Genomic DNA, 18,791 nt, shown 5'->3' on the forward strand with positions numbered 1-18,791 from the left:
AGAAACACATGGCACGCAGATGAAAGGAACGGGGTGTAATCCATTTGGCCCTCTGCTTGTTACACTAAACTCTCAGGCTCCGCATACCACTCAGCATCACAAAAAGGCCTAGTCCAATTCTGGAAGAACACCTGCTCTTTCCATGACATAGACTGAGCAGGTGAATCCAGATGAAAGCTATGATTCCTTATTAATGTCACTTGTCAAATCCACTTCAATTAGTGTAGATGAAGGGGAGGAGACAGGTTAAATAATGATTTATAAGCCTGGAGACAATATGGACATGGAATGTTTGGTATTGTAACGTTCGTCGTCTGAAGATGAGGAATCATCGGACCAAAGCGCAGCATGGTAAGTGTTCATGTTAAAACAGAACACTAAACAAAATAACAAAGAGAATGAACTAAACGAAACAGTTCTGTCTGGTGCAGACACAAAAACAGAAAACAACTACCCACAAAACCAACATGGAAAATGGCAACCTAAATAGGCTCCCCAATCAGAGACAACGAGAAACAGCTGTCTCTGATTGGGAACCAATTCAGGCCACCATAAATCTATATACCCCTAGACCATACAAAATCCCCATAGATAAACAAAAACTAAACAAACCACCCTTGTCACACCCTGACCTAACCAAAAAATAAAGAAAACAAATATAACTAAAGTCAGGGCGTGACAGGTATACTCAGTGTATATAGTAAAATAAAATACTAATGCTTCTAATAAATACTACCAGTTTTACAAAGGTAATACTTGCATGTGGTACAATGAGGTTGAGTCCCTTTGATACAAGCGGAGATTGTTATGGGACCTTTCACATGTCCTCTTTAGAGTCATCAACGTCTTTGTATCCTAAATGTATTGTCTGTGAGCGAAAGACGAAAACGCCGTTACTCATTCATGGGCAATCGTTGAGTACTATCTGTAGTAGCATGTTGTAGAATTTGAGACATCTTACATATTAAGCCTCTCATGAGGACAAAACTGGAGAAATGTATTGTGTTTGTATTTATTATGGTTCCCCATTTTTAAATATTGCAAGCCATTCACAACATATTTCACAACACATTAAGTGTGTGATTTAAGGCCACTACTCTACTACCATATATATACACACACACAACACAAAATCCATGTGTTCATGTGTGTATAGTGCATATGTTATCATGTGTGTGTGTATGCATGCGCCTGTGCTTGTGTGTGTCTCTTTTCAGTCCCTGCTGTTCCATAAGGTACAATGGCTTGCGAAAGTATTCACCCCCCTTGGCATTTTTCCTATTTTGTTGCCTTACAACCTGGAATTAAAATATATTTTTTGGGTGGTTTGTATCATTTGATTTACACAACATGCATACCACTTTGAATGCAAAACTTGAGTGTGCATAACTAATCACCCCCCCAAAATCAATACTTTGTCGAGCCACCTTTTGCAGCAATGTCACGCCCTGACCTTAGAGAGCTTTTTATGTCTCCATTTTGGGTTTGGTCAGGGTGTGATTTGGGTGGGCATTCTATGTTCTATTTTCAATGTTTTTGCCGGGTATGGTTCTCAATCAGGGACAGCTGTCTATCGTTGTTTCTGATTGGGAACCATACTTAGGTAGCCCTTTTCCCTCCTTTCTGTGTGGGAAGTTGTCTTTGTTTGTGGCACTTAGCCCTTAAGCTTCACGGTCGTTTTTGTATTGTTTTTGTCGGCGTCATCTTAATAAAAGGAATATGTACGCTCACCACGTTGCGCTTTGGTCCAGTTCTTTCGACAGCCGTGACAAGCAATTACAGCTGCAAGTCTCTTGGGTATGTCTCTATAAGCTTGGCACATCTTGCCAATGGGATTTTTGCCCATTCTTCACAGCAAAACTGCTCCAGCGCCTTCAAGTTGGATGGGTTCCGCTGGTGTACAGCAATCTTTAAGTCATACCACAGATTCTCAACTGGATTGAGGTCTAGGCTTTGACAAGAGGTCTAGGCCATTCCAAGACCTTTAAATGTCTCCCCTTAAACCACTCGAGTGTTGCTTTAGCAGTATGCTTAGGGTCATTGTCCTGCTGGAAGGTGAACCTCCATCCCAGTCTCAAATCTCTGGAAGACTGAAACAGGTTTCCCTCAAGAATTTCTATGTATTTAGCGCCATCCATCATTCCTTCAATCTTGACCAGTTTTGCAGTCCCTGCTGACCAGTTTCCCATATGGTGTTGGGGGTGATGAGAGGTATTGGGTTTGCACCATACATAACGTTTTCCTTGATGTCCAAAAATCTCCCTTTGAGTCTCATCTAACCAGAGTACCTTCTTCCATATGTTTTCTGGCCACTCTTCCGTAAAGCCCAGCTCTGTGGAGTGTATGGCTTTAAAGTGGTCCTATGGACAGCTACTCCAATCTCCACTGTGTAGCTTTGCAGCTCCTTTGGGGTTATCTTTGGTCTCTTTGTTGCCTCTCTGATTAATGCCATCCTTGGCTGGTATGTGAGTTTTGGTGGGCGGCCCTCTCTTGGCATGTTTGTTGTGGTGCCATATTCTTTCTATTTTTTAATCATGGATTTAAAAAGAGTTGCAAATAAAAAGCCATATCTCAGTCTGGCCAATATAAAGAAAAGATTAAGATGGGCAAAAGAACACAGACACTGGACAGAGGAACTCGGCCTAGAAGGCCATCATCCCGGAGTCGCCTCTTCACTGTTGATGTTGAGACTGGTGTTTTGCGGCTACTATTTAATGAAGCTGCAAGTTGATGAATTGTGAGGCGTCTGTTTCTCAAACTAGACACTCTAATGTACTTGTCCTCTTGCTCAGTTGTGCAACGTGGCCTCCCACTCCTCTTTCTATTCTGGTTAGTGCCAGTTTGCGATGTTCTGTGAAGGGAGTAGTATGGAATAGGTAGCCTGACTGGAATAGCCTTCATTTCTCAGAACAAGATTAATACTGACGAGTTTCAGAATAAAGTTATTTGTTTCTGGCCATTTTTCTGGCCAAACCCATAAATGCTGATGCTCCAGATACTCAACTAGTCTAAAGGTGGCCAGTTGTATTGCTTCATTGATCAGAACAACAGTTTTTAGGTGTGCTAACATAATTGCAAAAGGGTTTTCTAATGATCAATTAACCTTTTAAAATGATCAACTTGGATTAGCTAACACAACGTGCCCTTGGAACACAGGAGTGATGGTTGCTGATAATGGGCCTCTGTAGATATTCCATTAAAAAAATAATCAGTAATTTACAACTTTAACAATGTCTACACTGTATTTCTGATCAATTTGATGTTATTTTAAAATTGACAACAAAAAAAAGCTTTTCTTTCAAAAACAAGGACATTTCTAAGTGACCCTAAACTTTTGAACGGTAGTGTAAATTGCACAAGAATTATACATTTGTGACTTCTATTCGGCCTCTATTCGGTCTTATGTCGCAAAATTTGAAATTGTATTTTTTACATTGTATAAAAGTAGAGACTCAGAGCAACAAAATGGTATATCATACACTGCAGTTGAGGCACAATAGGAAAGTAATTATGTTTTGAAAGTTGATAAAAGTGTAACCCCACATTTGAGAAAATGTTCCTTGAATATTTGTGGTACACTTCCTGGAGAGCTCTTCTTTGTCTGCAGCATCGTTCCCGCCCTCTTAAGCCAGTGTATTGTAGTAAAGATTAAGAATAAAGTGGTAGTAGCCTAAAATAAGGAAACATTTCAGGTAAACAGAAATATATAATAATATAATATTTGATAAATATTAGAGGACGCTTACTCAGACACACTTGTCTAAATTGACGGTTCTTGTGAAATAAATGTTATAACCCCCAGCTGTAACGGCTGCTTCCAACTCACACTCTCAAACACGGAGATCCCTGAACGCAGCCCACTTTCCAGCTCACACTCTCAAACACACAGATCCCCTGAACGCAGCTCACTCTCCAGATCCCAATCACCTGTCATTATCACACACTATTTAGTTCAGTTCTTTGAACCCCATCATTGTGAGGTATTATTTGTTTTGTGACACACTTCTATTCAGAGCGCTGGTTTTCTCGTAATGTAATCCTCCCGTGTATGATAGTTTTTTCCTGTCTCACTAACAACGCCTTTTGCCTATTCCCAACCTGTACTTTAGCCTATCGGATTTCATGTTAATCTATTGCCTGATCTCCCGGATGACAATACTACCATTTTCCCTACCTGTACTGTTGCCTTTTTGGACTCCCTTTGTATGACCTTGTGCCTACCCCTGGACCCAACTACCTGCCTCATCCTGTGGTCCTTTACAATATACATCTGCTGCTTGAAACCAGCTCTCTGTCTCCCATCATGTTCATTACATCAGCCACATCCAGTGGTAGAAAAAGTATTACATTGTCTTGCTTGAGTAAAATAAAGATACCTTAATAGAAAATGACTGAAGTAAAAGTCACTGAGTAAAATACTACTTGAGTAAAAGTCTAAAAGTATTTGGTTTTAAAAATACTTAAGCATTGAAAGTAAAAATCATTTTAAATTCCTTCTATTAAACCAGACGAAGGAATGTCATCCAAACCAGTTCTATTTTATTGATGGATAGCCAGGGGCACACTCCAACACTCAGACATAATTTTCAAATGAAGCATGGGTTTAGTGAGTCTGCCAGATAAAATGCAGTAGGGATTACCAGGGATGTTCTCTTGATAAGTGTGTGAATTGGACAATTTTCTTGTCAAAATGTAACAAGTACTTTTGGTTGTCAGGGAAAATGTATGGAATAAAAAATAAATTTTCTTTTGGAATTTAGTTAAGTAAAAGTTGCCAAAAATATAAATAGTAAAGTAATGTACAGATACCCCCCCAAAAAATACATAAGTAGTACTTTAAAGTATTTTTACTGAAATACTTTACACCACTGCCCAAATACTTTCACATCATTACATTAGCATACTTTATATACTGTTACACACACGTATCACATAGTATTCCATACATAAGTTAAGGCCATACAACCTAAGTGAGGTGCACATGTACATAAACAGATGCATGAACCATATATTTATGTGGTGGACACTTGATACAGTCACATTGTAGTGGTATGTCACAAAATCATGTTACAACCACACATATCAATATTAATTTTATATATCAATATTTTGCTAAGTCTTGCTAAGTGGATGGGTCTCTACAGGTGTAAATGGTACAGCCAAATGGTTACTTGCATAGTAGGAATATCATAAATAGATACGGTATTATATTTATATTGACACTATGTAAAATATCAGTGAGAGACAAGGTAGTTATATGCATACAATCAGGGGTAAAGTGGCTGAGCAGCAAGATAAAAGAAATAGTAGCAGCAACGTATGGCGTGTGTTAGGAGTGTCATTTGAAGAGAAGCACTGCAGATAGTGCTGATGACTGGTCCGTCCGAACAACGCATGAACAAGGGAATCTACAGTCGGAGAGCCTGTTTTTGTCCTGTCCTTAACTTTGGTGCAGGGCATGTGATGTCCATAGCCTCTTCGTCGCAAAACTCCCTGATCTTCTCACAAAGATATGTTTGTCTAGCTGTGTCCAGTCCAGGTGGTGCTTGTACAGGCAAACCATCCATGGGAGGAAGGATATCAGCGTTTGCGCAGCAGCTGAAACCTGGTCCCCACAAGCTGAACGCTCCTTTGCAACAACACCACCAGAGCATCGAAGCTGTAAAACAGGGAATAACAACAAATAAATCAGAAGACATTACATCCTTCCACAACATCAATTCACCTCCCAAGTTTATATAAGAAGAATAACATCATACAATTCAATGAAAATTATTTTCACATAAAGTGCTGGTCCTGCTTGATCTGTGGCAGCGGCCTGAAGTACGGAGTCAGGTGTTGTTGCGAGTCATAGCGTTCCACCAGCACCGTATCATCCTCCAGTCCAACCAGCTGTGGGATGTTGACCCCTGTCCTTCACAACATCAGCAATCTCAGACAAGGTGTTCACTCTGGTCGTTCGGAAGCGCTGCTTGATGAGGCCGAAGCACCAGTCGGGGGCAAACTTGGTGTGGCCTGTGATCAGGAAATGAAGGTCCAGACTGTGGTGTAGCTTGTGCATGGTCCACCAGGCACAATACCAGAGCACAAATTTGTTCTTGTTTTGGCCACTGACACGATCACAATTCAGGTCCAGACGTGTTTCCCCAACTCCGTAGTTGGTGAAGAAATGGTGCATGTAGTTGCTACCTTTGCTGGATGACATTCCTTCATCAATCAAGTAGTTGACTTGTTGTGGTATTCCACAGCATACACCAAACAAGCCACACTTGCAGGGATTTAAAAAGTAGATGGGACCCGGCTGCATAGGGTCAGAAGTATAGTCCACCTGCAAACAACAAAAGAACAGTAAGATCATTTACAATTAATTGTTTCACCCCTGTCAGTCTGTCTTTACACAGCTCAGTCTTTACACTGCTGCTTTTGTCACATGGGATGGCAGCAGCTTTCCACCAAAGTGTGTGTCCTGGGTGGCGTCCTGGTAATACTATTGCATTATCCTCTGCGTAGTTGTTGATGAAGTTCACCACTCGCTGCAAGTCCCCATGCTTCATATGCCCATATGCACCCCGAGGCACAACTACGACAACATAACCAACAAAATAATATATTTACACATTCCAAGATATTTGGCGAAATAGACACATATGCCTATATTTCCCCCATAGGAAACAATGGGAAGATCTCAGAGTTCCAGTATTATTTTGTTGTTTATATATTAACTATAAAACAATGTGAGCAGGTCTCATTGCCAACAATAGCGAAGCAGGCATTGTGACGTTGAACAATAAACTGGGAATAGAACGTTCGGAAGGCGAGTTGGTGCCACGGTGCTCAATAGAACTAATAGGAGCTGGCAGGGTGAAAAATGCACTAAAATAAGGCCCATTTTTTCACGATTACTTCAAAACAAGCAAGCAGCTGGGAAATATGGTCATATTATGAAACTGGGCTCCACGGCGGATGCAATGAACTAGTTTTTATCAGAAAAGAACATTGTTAAAAATGTCATGTGTCCAGCCTACTATCTACACGGATTTCAGAGCACTCTCGTCTGAGTGTACCAGAATAATTACTTTACCAGCGCTCAACACCTGTTGAATATGGCCGGTCTCTGTAAAAGTCGGGGGGAAAAATCATAATTAAATTGTTTCCAGCAGCACATTTACAGTCACCAACGCTCTGGTTAACACAAACTGCCTTACCAGCTCTGCTAGGGCGAGTAAAATGGTCAGAGGGATCTCATTTGTGTCTGGAAGTAGCTAGCCAACGTTAGCTTGGGTGCTTGACTGCCGTTGTAAGGCTAGAACGCTCAAATCAACCCTACTTCTTGGCCCGAACGACCAGTGTGTGCTCCGAGAGCGAAACGGTCTGAATATACAAACTGACAATTTTTCTGTTAATGGATAGACCATAATATTCATCAAATTAATTAAGCCACATTTCTTTAAAAGTTGCGGCACACCCTGGGTGCTGCAGCATGCTGTGGCAAGTGATTTAATTCTCAGCCATTTCTTCTGTTACTGCAAGTTATTGCTAGTTTGACCACCAGAGGGCATTTGAGAAGCATTTGATAGTATTCCGTATTGGCATTACCAGAGAATTTAAAACCTTTTTTTGTAATATACATAGTATATGGGATTGATTTTAAAGTACAAAAGGGAAAATAAATACACATAAATATGGGTCGTATTTACAATTGTGTTTGTTAGCACACTGTTGTATTTCACCCAATATATGTGGGAGTTTATCAAAATTGGGTTTGTTTTCAAATGATTAGTGGGACTGTTTAATCTGAGGGAAATATGTGTCTCTAATATGGTCATGCATTTGGCAGGAGGTTAGGAAGCGCAGCTCAGTTGCCATCTCATTTTGTGGGCTGTGTGCACGTAGCCTGTTTTCTCTTGAGAGCCAGGTCTGCCTACGGCAACCTTTCTCTACAGCAAGGCTATGCTCACTGAGTCTGTACATAGTCAAAGCTTTCCTTAACTCATTCAGTGTTTTAATGCCTATAAAGATGACTTTCAAGTTACATTAGCAGAGGAAAAATGATGTGCTTAGTCTGGTTGTAATCTAACATGATACAGTATTACCTGGGTATTTTTGTGTCAGAATCTCTCCCGGGCTTGGTGTGTGCCTTTCATCTTTTCTCTCCTCTCTCTCGCTCATCCCTCTCCCTCTTTTCCTATTTCTGTAAAAATGGGACCGAATGCGTCTCTGCTTGGCACTCAGCATTAAGGAGGTATATTGGGGATAAGGCCCTGCAACATACTAACATTCTGTCTAAGGTGTGTACTTGTACATCAGGTGCCTCACGCTACAGAAACAAGAGATCCTGCTCCCATTAACCATTCCGGCTACCACAAGCCAATTTTTGTGCAAGGCTATGTACTTATACAGCATTGTACCATTACCGACTACTGTTAGGGCCCCCATATAATACAGCTTGTACAGTACAGCCCAACTTTAACTAAAACATTGGTACATAGGGCCTTAAGAAACTATTTTTACCATTTGACTTACTCCACATTTGTTTTGTTAGCCTGAATTCAAAATGGATTAAATATATATTTTTTCTCTCACTGTTCTACACGCAATTCCCCCTAGTGACAAAGTGAAAACATGTTTTTAGAAATGGTTGCTAATTTATTGAAAATGAAAGTACCAGTCAAAAGTATGGACACACCTAAACCTCCAAGGGTTCTTTATTTATACTATTCTCCGCATTGTAGAATAATAGTGAAAACTATGAAATAACACATATGGCACAATTAGTAACATAAAAAAAAGTGTTAAACAAATCAAGATTAGATTTTAGATTCTTCAAAGTAGCCACCCTTTGCCTTGATGACAGCTTTGCACACTCTTGGAATTCTCTCAAAAGGCTTCACCTGAAATACTTTTCCAACAGTTCTGAAGGAGTTCCCACATATCCTGAGAACTTGTTGGCTGCTTTTCCTTCACTCTGCGGTCCAACTCATCCCAAACCATCTCAATTGGGTTGAGGTTGGGTGATTGTGGAGGCCAGGTCATCTGATGCAGCACCATCGCTATCATTCATGGTCAAACAGAGCCTGGAGGCCTCATTGTCCCGAGGTGCAGTTAACTCTAATGAACTTATTCTCTGCAGCAGAGGTAACTCTGGGTCTTTTCTTTCCTGTGGCGGTCCTCATGAGTGTCAGTTTCATCATAGTGCTTAATGGTTCTTGGAACTGAACTTGAAGAAACTTTCAAAGTTCTAGAAATGTTCAAGATTGACTGACTTTCGTGTCTTAAGGTAATGATGTACTGTCATTTCTCTTTGCTTTTTTTAGCTGTTCTGGCCATAATATGGACTTTGTATTTTACCAAATAGGGCTATTTTCTGTATACCACCCCTACCTTGTCACAACAAAATTGATTGGCTCAAATACGTTACGGCTAGACGTTCCGCTAGCATCCGGTGAAAGAGCGCGAAATTCAAATTAAATTATTAGAAATATTTAACTTTCATAAAATCACAAGTGCAATACACCAAAATAAAGCTTCATTTCTTGTTAATCCAGCCACCCTGTCAGATCTCAAAAAGGCTTTACGGCGAAAGCAAACCATGCGATTATCTGAGGACAGCACCCCACCATACAAACATATGAAAATCATATTTCAAACAAGCAGGTGCGACACGAAAGTCAGAAATAACGATATAATTCATGCCTTACCTTTGAAGATCTTCTTCTGTTGGCACTCCAATATGTCCCAGAAACATCACAAATGGTCCCTTTGTTCGATAAACTTCTTTATATCCCAAAAATGTCAATTTATTTGGCGCGTTTGATTCAGAAATACCCCGGTTCCAACTCGCCCAACATGACTACAAATTATATAATATGTTACCTGTAAATTTAGTCCCAAAAATTTCCAACAACTTTCCTAATCCAACTTTAGGTATCCTAAAACGTAAATAATCGATAACATTTAAGACGGAATATACTGTGTTCAATAGCGGATAAAATCAAAGTGGAGCGAGCTCCAGGTCGCGCGCACCAAACAAATGAGTCCACTTGGCTTGACACTCAGACTGAACAGCCGTACTTCTTCATTTCTCAAAGGAAAAACATCAACCAATTTCTAAAGACTGTTGACATCTAGTGGAAGCCATATGAACTGCAACCAGGTGCCTTATAAATCTGATTTCCCATAGAAAACACAGTGACCTCACATTTGCCAAATAAGTGATGTTATACTCACAGACATTATTTTAACAGTTTTAGAAACTTTAGAGTGTTTTCTATCCAAATCTACCACCTTGTGCAGGTCTACAATTTTATCCCTGATGTCCTTACACAGCTCTCTGGTCTTGGCCATTGTGGAGAGGTTGGAGTCTGTTTGATTGAGTGTGTGGACAGGTGTCTTTTATACAGGTAACGAGTTCAAACAGGTGCAGTTAATACAGGTAATGAGTGGAGAACAGGAGGGCTTCTTAAAGAAAAACAAACAGGTCTGTGAGAGCCGGAATTCTTACTGGTTGGTAGTTTTCAAATACTTATGTCATGCAATAAAATGCTAATTAACTACTTAAAAATCATACTATCATACTAAATCACATTATCATACATCATAATGTGATTTTCTGGATTTTTGTTTTAGATTCCGTCTCTCACAGTTGAAGTGTACCTATGATAAAAAATTACAGACCTCTACATGCTTTGTAAGTAGGAAAACCTGCAAAATCGTCTGTGTCAAATACTTGTTCTCCTCACTGTACATACATACGCACTCCAAAACACACACATCAAAAACATACACATGCACACACATATTGAAGCCACACACACATAGACACACTTTCACGCTTCACATACGCTACTATGTTTATTATTCACTGAGTGTACAAAACATAACACCTTCCTAATATTGAGTTGAACCCCCAAGGATTTAAAATAGTTCTTTAACCTTTCTCCTCCCCTTCATCTACACTGATTGACGTGGCTTTAACAAGAAGACATCAATAAGGGATCATAGCTTTCCCCTGAATTCACCTGGTCAGTCTATGTCATGAAAAAAGCAGATGTCCTTAGTGTTTAGTATTCAGTGTATTTTCTAATTGCCTAGTCACTTTTATCCCGACCCAGATCTGTTGTACATACTGTATAACGTAAATGATCTCAACTACGTCGTACCCCTGCAAATTGACTCCGTACTGGTACTCCTTGTATATAGCTTGGTTGTTTTTTAATTGTGTTACTTATTTGCTGAATAAAAAAGGAAATAGTGTCTTCCTTTTTAACTCTGCATTGTTGGGAATGGGCTTTTAAGTAAACATTTCACTGTAGTCTACACCTGTTGTATTCGGCGCATGTGAGCAACAAAATTTCATTTGATTAGTTAAGTGCTAATTTCGATGTTCTTGACACGTGTAACTGTTCACACTGTAACTTCTCCTTCAGATATCGACGACTCCTATAATAATAATTATATACAGAATAGTGCCTTTCCACGTGCTCAAACCTTGAAGCTACCTAACCTGCCTAGTTAAATAAAGGTAAAATAAAGAAATTGAAATGACATTGTATGGAGGTCAAATAAACCCAACTGGGTATTGCCACAGCACTCTATGACTGTGTCCCAAATGGCACACTCTTCCCTTTATAGTGCACTACTTTGATCAAGGCCCATAGGGCTCTGGTCAAAAGTAGTGCACTATCCATTGTTGCACCCCTATTACTAGTCAGTTCAATCTCTCTTTCGTGTCGTCTGAGATTCATAAAGATTGGAAAGTGGCCGCGAACATCTCACTCTTCAAAGGGGAAGACACTCTAGATCCAAACTGTTACAGACCTATATCCATCCTACCTTTCTAAAGTCTTCGAAAGCCAAGTGAACAAACAGATCACCAACCATTTTGAATCCCACCGTAACTCCTCCGCTAAGCAATCTGGTTTCCGAGCTGGTCACGGGTGCACCTCAGCCACGCTCAAGGTCCTAAATGATATCATAACCGCCATCGATAAAAGACAGTACTGTGTAGCCGTCTTCATCGACCTCATCCAGGCTTTCGACTGTCAATCACTGTATTCTTATCGGCAGACTCAACAGCCTTGGTTTCTCTAATGACTGCCGTGCCTGGTTCACTAACTACTTCTCAGATAGAGTTCAGTGTGTCAAATCGGAGGGCCTGTTGTCTGGACCTCTGGCAGTCTCTATGGGAGTGCCACAGGGTTCAATTCTCGGGCCGACTCTTTTCTCTGTATACATCAATGATGTCGCTCTTGCAGACGACACCATTCTGTATACATCTGGCCCTTCTTTGGACACTGTACCTGTTTGGGCTGCAAGGGGCAGTATTGAGTAGCCAGATAAAATGTGCCCATTTCAAACGGCCTCGTACTCAATTCTTGCTCGTACAATATGCATATTATTATTACTTTTGGATAGAAAACACTCTCTAGTTTCTATACCCGTTTAAATTATTTCTCTGAGTGAAACAGAACTCATTCTGCAGCACATTTCCTGACCCGGAAGTGGAAAGTCTGAAATTGATGCTCTGCTTTTCTTCCTGCCTATACATGGGCATGAAACGTAAGAGTCTACGTGCCCTTCATAGTCCTTCCCCTGGGTGTCAAGAGGCTGTGAGAGAAGAAATTTCGTGTTTATCTTGGTCTGACGTTGAATACAGGCTCTTTGTATGACGTGTCCCTCATTTCCGGAACTCTGAGGAGCGCGCGCAGGACAGTGGGATTGCCTTCTGTTTAGCTGCCGTTATGGACGACCAATATCTCCGGCTTTGATTTTATTTGATACATGTGACCATATCATCGTAAAGTATGTTTTTTCAATATAGTATAAACAGATTATTAAATTTTTTTCGGGAGTTTTGCCGTGTTCCGTTCTCTTCCGTTTGTTGACGTTGGAGAGATCCGTGCCACACGGCTAGCGCGCGTGCTAATTCAAGACGGAAAGTGTCCGTTCTGAATCCAAACAACGACTGTTCTGGACAAAGGACACCTTGTCCAACATTCTGATGAAAGATCAGCAAAAGTAAGACCCAATTTATGATGTTATTTCATATATCTGTCGTAGTCGCCGGCACCCAAGTGTTTCTGGCTATTGTGCTAAGCTAATATAACGCTATATTGTGTTTTCGCTGTAAAACACTTGATAAATCGGAAATATTGTCTGGAATCACAAGATGCCTGTCTTTCAATTGCTGTACACTATGTATTTTTCAGAAATGTTTTATGATGAGTATTTAGTTATTTGGCGTTGGTGTCTGTAATTTTTCTGTCTGCTTTCGGTGCAATTTCTGACTGTAGCTGCAATGTAAACTATGATTTATACCTGAAATGTGCAAATTTTTCTAACAAAACATATGCTATACAATAAATATGTTATTAGACTGTCATCTGATGAAGTTGTTTCTTGGTTAGTGGCTATTTATATCTTTATTTGGTCGAATTTGTGATAGCTACTGATGCAGTAAAAAAATCGCGGAGTAAGAAAAGTGGTGTCTTTTGCTAACGTGGTTAGCTAATAGATTTACATATCTTGTCTTCCCTGTAAAACATTTTAAAGATCGGACATGTTGGATAGATTCACAAGAATTATACCTTTCATATGCTGTATTGGACTTGTTAATGTGTGAAAGTTAAATATTTAAAAAAATATATATTTTGAATTTCGCGCCCTGCACTTGAGCTGGCTGTTGTCATAAGTGTACCGACGTCGGGCTGCAGCCATAAGAAGTTTTAACAAACCTACAAAAGAGCTTCAATGCCATACAACACTCCTTCCGTGGCCTCCACTGCTCTTAAATGTTAGTAAAACGAAATGCATGCTCTTCAACCGATCACTGCCCGCACCCGCCCGCCTGACTAGCATAACTTCTCTGGATGGTTATGACTTAGAACATGTGGACAACTGTAAATACCTAGGTGTCTGTAAACTCTCCTTCCAGACTCACATTAAGGATCTCCAATCCAAAATTAAATCTAGAATCGGCATCCTATTTCGCAACAAAGCTTCCTTCACTCATGCTGCTAAACACACCCTCGTAAAACTGACTATCCTACCGATCCCTGACTTCGGTGATGTCATTTACAAAATAGCCTCAAACACTCTACTCAGCAAATTGAATGCAGTCTATCACAGTGCCATCCGTTTTGTCACCAAAGCCCCATATACCAACCACCATTGCGACCTGGATGCTCTCGTTGGCTGGTCCTCGCTACAAATTCATCGCCAAACCCACTGGCTCCAGGTCATCGTTAAGTCTTTGCTAGGTAAAGCTCTGCCTTATCTCAGCTCATTGGTCACCATAGCAATATCCACCCGTAGCACGCGCTCCGGCAGGTATATTTCACTGGTCATCCTCAAAGCCAACGCCTGCTTTGGCCGCCTTTCCTCCCAGTTCTCTGCTGCCAATAACTGGAAAGCATTGCAAAAATCACTGAATTTGGGGACTTATATCTCCCTCACTAGCTTTAAGCATCAGCTGTCAGAGCAGCTTACCGATCGCTGCAGCTGTACACAGCCCATCTGTAAATAGCCCAGCCAACCAACCACCTAGCTCATCCCATATTTGCTTTTGTTTTTCTGCTCTTTTGCACACCAGTATTTCTACTTGCACATCCTCATCTGCACATCTATCACTCCAGTGTTAATTGCTAAATTGTAATTACTATGCAACTATGGCCTATTCATTGCCTTACCTCCTTACTTCTTTTGCACACACTGTATACAGATTTTTCTATTGTGTTATTGACTGTACGTTTGTTTATCCCATGTGTAACTCTGTGTTATTGTTTTTGTCGCACTGCTTTTGCTTTATCTTGACCAGTTGGCAGTTGTAAATGAGAACTTGTTCTCAACTGGCCTACCTGGTTGAATAAAGGTGAAATAAAAAATACAAAAATGAAGGGAAGAGGGATTTCACTTGGAATGCTGCCTATTTCTCTCCGAAGGAGTGAACTCCACTTTTTTATTGAACATTCGTAGAGGGATAGTGGGGTAAAATAGGATATGAGAGTATCAAAAGGTAGTGGGACAGATTTGAACACACACCGATACAGGTACATGTGGCTTGGGGTATACAGCACTAACCACTAGACCAGGGTTTCCAAACGCGGTCCTGGGGCCCCCCCTGGGAGCACGTTTTGTTTTCTGCCAGAGCACTACACAGCTGATTAAAATAATGCAGGCTTGATGAGGAGTTGGATATTTGAATCAGTTATGTAGTGCTAGGGCAAAAAAAAGGAAACGTGCACCCAGGGGGGGCCCTGGGACCGAGTTTGGGAAACCCTGCACTAGACCACCCATGCCACAGCGCTTCATTTCTACCAGAAAGCTGCACTAGACCACCCATGCCACAGCGCTTCATTTCTACCAGAAAGCTCTGTGTGTGTTCCCTCAGATATTGACAACTCAGAGTCTGGTATTGTGGTAGTGCTGCAGGTTCCAAACCACATATACCCGCTGGCGACAGAGTTCTATATTCCTCCTCGGCCCCTACTCTCTTCCTCCCTTTGTATCTGTCCCCCTCTCTACAGTCCAACTGTCACTATCCATAAACAATATATATATACAAACATATATATTGACAACTCCTCTGTGTGGGTTCTCCTCTCTCAGATATCGATGAGTGTGCCACCCAGATGCACTACTGCCAGGCTAACACGGCGTGTGTGAACCTACCCGGCAGCCATCGCTGTGACTGTCTACCTGGCTTCATCAGAGTGGATGACTATTCCTGCACAGGTAGGCCAAATATGCACACACACACACACACACACACACACACACTTTGAACATTGTGGTAGGCCAACACAATCACACAAACACACACCCACACATACACTTCCTAATTTTCCGTACCTAACATCCTGAGGATTACCGGTAATTTCAAATCAAATTTTATGTCACATGCGCCGAATACAACAGGTGTAGACCTTACAGTGAAATGCTTGCCAACCTTGAGGGCAAGTATTGTGTCTTGGTAAACACAGAGTGCACTCACTTCTCACAGTTAACACACAACTCTCACAGTGCTAAAGTAGGCCAGATTAATCCTCTCAGTTTGTTTTAGTCTGAGATTTGTACAAAACTACAGAACAGGGGCAGTACAATGTTTCTCAGAGAAGGAGTGCTGATTTAGGATCAGTTTAGCACTCTGAGAAGCTTGAAAACAGAGTTTTATAGTTTTACTCAGTGCTGGTTGAGAGAAGCAACACATTACAGCTCATGGCAACTTGAGCATCCTTCTCTCTTTGCCTCTCAGAAGACCGTGAGTGGTTGTGAGAGCTATTTGACCTCAGGTCGGTGTACTCTGGAGCCACACACACTGTCCTTCAGCTGGAGAGAGGTCAGGACGCAGCTCCACACTGTTGTCAAACTGGGGTCAGGACGTGGCCACTGTCGTGGAAATTTAGTACTGAGAGAGACTTGGTAATTTCTTCAAACAATCATCCTTATTTAAAATTGATTAATTATTGCAATAATGAGGCTGGTCGACCCCACACCCTTGAGTGTTTGACCGAGTAACCTAATTTTTATACAAATGCAGAGCACTATATATAGCTGACACTAACAATGCTCAGTCATGGTTGGTTCAACCCCCCTCATGCAGACCAAGGAGCATCATAAGGCACTCTGGGTTCATCCGCTCATTAACAGCACGGGGTTGTTGTCTTAACCCCACCCTGGCTTAGTTTCCCAGTTGCAAGGATGATTTTGAGACAATTAGGGATTGTTCTACTCCTAAGCTATCTCTTGTAAAACACATTGTCTATGTAATGCAGTCTTTAACTCATTTTTGTCAGCTCAAGCCATCTCCAGTGACCATAAACCCAGATCAGCTGCAGGGAACTAGAGTGGAGCCCATGAAAACACAGACACTAGTAGGACAGAAATGCCTTACTATTAGGTAAATATAAATTATTAACCATTAATATCAAATAGATCAGTTGAATACGTCATTTTTCTAGCACACTACACACTGCAGTTAAACTGGGGCTGTCAGGTCAAGAGACCGTTTTAATAAGGTGGGAAAGACGTGAGAGGAAGGAGGGGGGGGGGGGGGGGGGGGGTGTTGGAGATGCAGACCTTATATCAGATGAACAAACTAGCTAATTAAGTTTAAGGCCCAATCCTGAATCAGAAAAACATCCAAATGGAAGCCCCCATACCACTTGGTTTGCCATCTAAGGGATGGGGCTGGTGAAATGTAATAATTCTCAAATTAGATAGGCCAAGCTTTAGATGCAAGGATTAACAGTCTGTGAGGTGAAACCATATTTTAAGGCTATACATTGTTTCCATATCACAGATTGGGCCTTTGAATTATGGAAATGTGCACATCTACTGTCTGTTGACATTGGCTGGGACTCTTCATCTGACTCAACAAGCCAAATTTGTGTTTACTTCCGATACTTACTGATTTAGTGAAATTAAACTGCTTGCCACATTCCTCTGGGCATGCAATGCCTCCAATTAGGTTTTGTTGTGGTGGATTATTCTATGTGTGCATGCTAAATGGCACCCTATTCCCTACAGTATATAGTGCACTACTTATGACCAGGGCCCATAGGGAATAAGGCAACCATTTGGGATACAAGCTATGCATTTAGTGGCGTGCAGATTATCAACAGAATAGCTCATCAGCAACAGTGTTTTCGAGGATGTAATAATCCAAAAACCAACTGAATACCGCCATTGGTTTGTCTTATTGGAAAATCAAAATTCACATTTCCAAATGACACCACCTCCTCTGTCATTTCTTACATCTAGCATGTCAGAATGTTAGCCAATTCTGCTAGGGAATGGAGGAATGTTAATAAGATGGGGAAGTTATTTGTTTCAATGTAGAGTGAATTTGACCTCTGAGAGAGTTACTTTTCATGTCCTGTCCATGCAGTTTGTTGACAAGTAACTCTCCCTGAGGTCAAATTCAATGTACCCTGAAACAAATAGCCTCCCCCAAATGTTAGCCAATTCTGCTAGGGACAGGAGGGCGACAGAAGGAAGTTGAGGTAAAATGTACATGTAGGTAGAGTTATTAAAGTGACTAGGCATAGATAATAACAGTGAGTAGTAGCAGGGTAAAGGACAGAGGGGGGGACTGAGGAGCATGCAGTTTAATATGGGCACCTCTGTGCACATTTCATCCAAGCTACTCAATACTGCCCCTTCAGCCATAAGAAGTTAAAAATGTCAGGTTAGACACTTGCCAGTTGGTCAGTGCATGCTCGGAGTACACGTCCTGCTAATCCGTCTGGCCTTGCGGCCTTGTGAATGTTGACCTGTTTAAAGGTGTTACTCACATCGGCTGCGGAGAGCGTAATCACACAGTCATCCGGAACAGCTGATGCTCTCATGCATGTTTTAGTGTTACTTGCCTCGAAGCGAGCATAGACGTTATTTAGCTCGTCTCGTAAGCTCGTGTCACTGGGAAGCTCTCCTCTCTTTGTCGTCTGTTATTATTTACAAGCACTGCCACATCCGACGAGCATCGGAGCCGGTGTAGTACGATTCGATCTTAGTCCTGTATTGATGCTTTGCCCGTTTGATGGTTCGTCAGAGGGCATAGCGGGATTTCTTATAAGCTTCCGGATTAGAGTCCCGCTCCTTGAAAGCGGCAGCTCTACCCTTTAGCTCAGTGCGGATGTTGCCTATAATCCATGGTACAGTCACTGTGGGGACGACTTCATCGATGCACTTACTGATGAAGCCATTGACTGATGTGGTGCCATCGGAAGACTCCTGAAACATATTCCAGTCTGTGCTAGCAAAACAGTCCTGTAGTTTATTATCTACTTCAT

At 41.3% G+C, this 18,791-nt stretch overlaps 1 protein-coding gene across 2 annotated transcripts in view; it reads left to right on the forward strand.

Annotated features, from left to right (window-relative positions):
* Positions 1–18,791, forward strand: part of LOC129854017 (protein kinase C-binding protein NELL1-like) — a 481,512-nt gene that overhangs the window by 327,811 nt on the left and 134,910 nt on the right. For both annotated transcript variants that reach the window (XM_055920616.1, XM_055920615.1), the window contains one exon: positions 15,607–15,732. In XM_055920616.1, the coding sequence (XP_055776591.1) occupies positions 15,607–15,732 (126 nt within the window). The remainder of the gene's footprint in view (positions 1–15,606; positions 15,733–18,791) is intronic.

Source organism: Salvelinus fontinalis, chromosome 4, assembly GCF_029448725.1.
Source record: "Salvelinus fontinalis isolate EN_2023a chromosome 4, ASM2944872v1, whole genome shotgun sequence".
NCBI lineage: Eukaryota > Metazoa > Chordata > Actinopteri > Salmoniformes > Salmonidae > Salvelinus > Salvelinus fontinalis.